Consider the following 2,541-nt stretch of genomic DNA (forward strand, 5'->3'; position numbering starts at 1 on the left):
GAAAAAGCACATGAATGAATGAATTAATGAATGAATTAAGTCAGGTTTTGTCACATCCCTTCCTATTTACAGCGTTTGGCAGTGGAGAAGCCACGAGTTCTGTTTCATCCCAACTGGAAATTTGGATCTTTTCATCCAAAAAAAGCTTCCAAACTTCATCCAAGATCTGAACCTCACCCAAGGTCCAACTACCATCCAAGGTCCAATCGTGATCCAAGGTCCAGCCACCATCCAAAATTCAAACACTGTTCCAAGGTCCAACCATCACGCGCGATCCAACCAGGATCCAAGATCCAGCCGTCATCCAACATGCAAACCTCATCCAAGATGCAAACGTTATCCAAGGTCCAACCATCCAAGGTCCAACTATTGTCCAAAATCCAATCATTATCCAAGATCCAACCACCCAAGGTCCAACCATCATCCAAGACATAAACACTGTCCAAGATCCAAACCTCATCCAAGATCCAACCATCACCCAAGATCCAACCATCATCCAAGACCCAAACATGATCCAAAGCCCTCAACCAAGATCCAACTGCCATCCAAGATCCAAACATCATCCAAAATCCAAACACTGTCCAAGATCCAAACTTCATCCAAGATTCAACCATCATCCAACATCCAAACACTGTCCAAGGTCCAACCATCATCCAAGATCCAACTATCCAAGATCCAACCATGGTCCAAGATCCAAAGACTGTCCAAGATCCAACCCTCATTCAAGATCCAAACATGATCCAAGGTCCAGCTGTGATCCAAGGTCCAGCTGTGATCCAAGGTCCAAACACTGTCCAAGAGCCAAACCTTATCCAAGATCCAACCCTCATCTAAGATCCAACCATCCAAGATCCAACCCTCATCCAACATCCAACCATCATCCAAGATCCAAACGTGACCCAGTGCCCTCATCTAAGATCCAACCATCCAAGATCCAACCATTATCCAACATCCAAACCTCATCCAAGATCCAACTGCCATCCAAAATACAAACACTGTCCAAGATCCAAACCTCATCCAACTGTGATCCAAGGTCCAAACACTATCCAAGATCCAAACCTTGTCCAAGATCCGACCATGATCCAAGGTCCAATCATTATCCAAGATCCAACCATCCAAGATCCAACCATCATCTAAAATCCAAACACTGTCCAAGATCCAACCATCATCCAAGATCCAACCATCATCCAAGATCCAACCATCACCCAAGATCCAACCATCACCCAAGTCCAGGAACCGCTTCAATCCTCTCAGGAGCTCACCCCCAGCAGCGCCATTTTCCAAACCTCATCCCAAACCCCTCCCAAAGTGTCTCTGGAAAAACCAGTCCCGAACATGCCGGCTCCCCCGCCCTCCCGCTCCGGCCGGGAAGCTACGTCAGCTTCCTCATCCTGCGGTTCTGCCGCTCGATGGTGAGCGTGGCGCGATCCACGGAGCTGCCGATGGAATCCAGGGCCTCGTCCTGCCGCTCCAGCTCCGCTTCCGTCTCCAGGGCCAGGCCCTTGAGCTTCTTCAGGATCTGCCAGAGGGAAACGCGGAGAGCTCGCGGTGAGGGCTTGGGAGCAATGGGATAATTCATGGACTGACATCCCAGAATCCCAGTATTTGGGGCTTGGGAGCAATGGGATATTCATGGATGCAATCCCAGAATCCCAGAATTTGGGGCTTGGGAGCAATGGGATATTCATGGACTGACATCCCAGAATCCCAGAATTTGGGTGGGAAGGGACCTTAAGGAGCATCCAGTCCCAAGCAGGGACAACTCAAAATTCAAATAATTAAATTTTAAAAAAATTAAATAATTCAACAATTTAAATAATTAAATAATAAACATATTTAAATAGATAATAAATTAATAATACATTAATAAAAACAATAAATAAAAATTAATTATAAATAATGAAATAATATTTAAACAATTTAATAATTTATAAATGAAATAAAAATAAATTAAAATAAAATAAATGCAATTTAAAAGTAACAAAAATTAAAAATTTAAAACAATTATATTTAAAAAATAAAATTACATAAATAACACTAATAATATCAATAAAATAAAAGTAAATTAATATAAAATCAAATAAATAAAAATAAATAATATTTAAAAATAATTATTTAAAAAATAACAAAACATAAATTGCATCAATAGAAAAATATAATAAAAAAGTATAATATAAATAAAATTAAATAACATTAAATAAGATAAAATAAAAATTAATAAAAAATTAAAATTAAAAATAAAATTAAATAAAACCAAAATAAATTCTTGTAAAATACCATAAAATACCGTCCAATAAAACAGCTGGAAAACTGCAGGAAAATGAAATAGCAAAGAATTCAGAAAAAGTAAGAAGTCAGAGGGAAAAATTAAAAAGAGGCCCCTCAGCTTGGGAAGGACCTTGGGACACTGAGCACATCCAGAGGGGACAGCGAGGCTGGAGAGGGGCTGGGAACACAAACCCTGTGAGGAAACCCTGAGGGAGCTGGGGCTGCTCAGCCTGGAGAAAAGGAGACTCAGGGCTGCCCCCATCACTCTCTGCA

General features: G+C 40.7%; 1 protein-coding gene across 1 annotated transcript in view; it reads right to left on the reverse strand.

Annotated features, from left to right (window-relative positions):
- Window positions 1-6: 6 nt before the first annotated feature.
- The window catches only part of SNAP47 (synaptosome associated protein 47), a 10,939-nt gene continuing 8,404 nt past the window's right edge, over window positions 7-2,541 (reverse strand). Inside the window, exon 4 of the mRNA XM_005428005.3 lies at window positions 7-1,519. Within this exon, the coding sequence (XP_005428062.1) occupies window positions 1,373-1,519 (147 nt within the window). The 3' untranslated portion in view covers window positions 7-1,372. The remainder of the gene's footprint in view (window positions 1,520-2,541) is intronic.

This window comes from Geospiza fortis, unplaced genomic scaffold (genome assembly GCF_000277835.1).
Source record: "Geospiza fortis unplaced genomic scaffold, GeoFor_1.0 scaffold178, whole genome shotgun sequence".
In the NCBI taxonomy this organism is placed as follows: Eukaryota; Metazoa; Chordata; class Aves; order Passeriformes; family Thraupidae; genus Geospiza; species Geospiza fortis.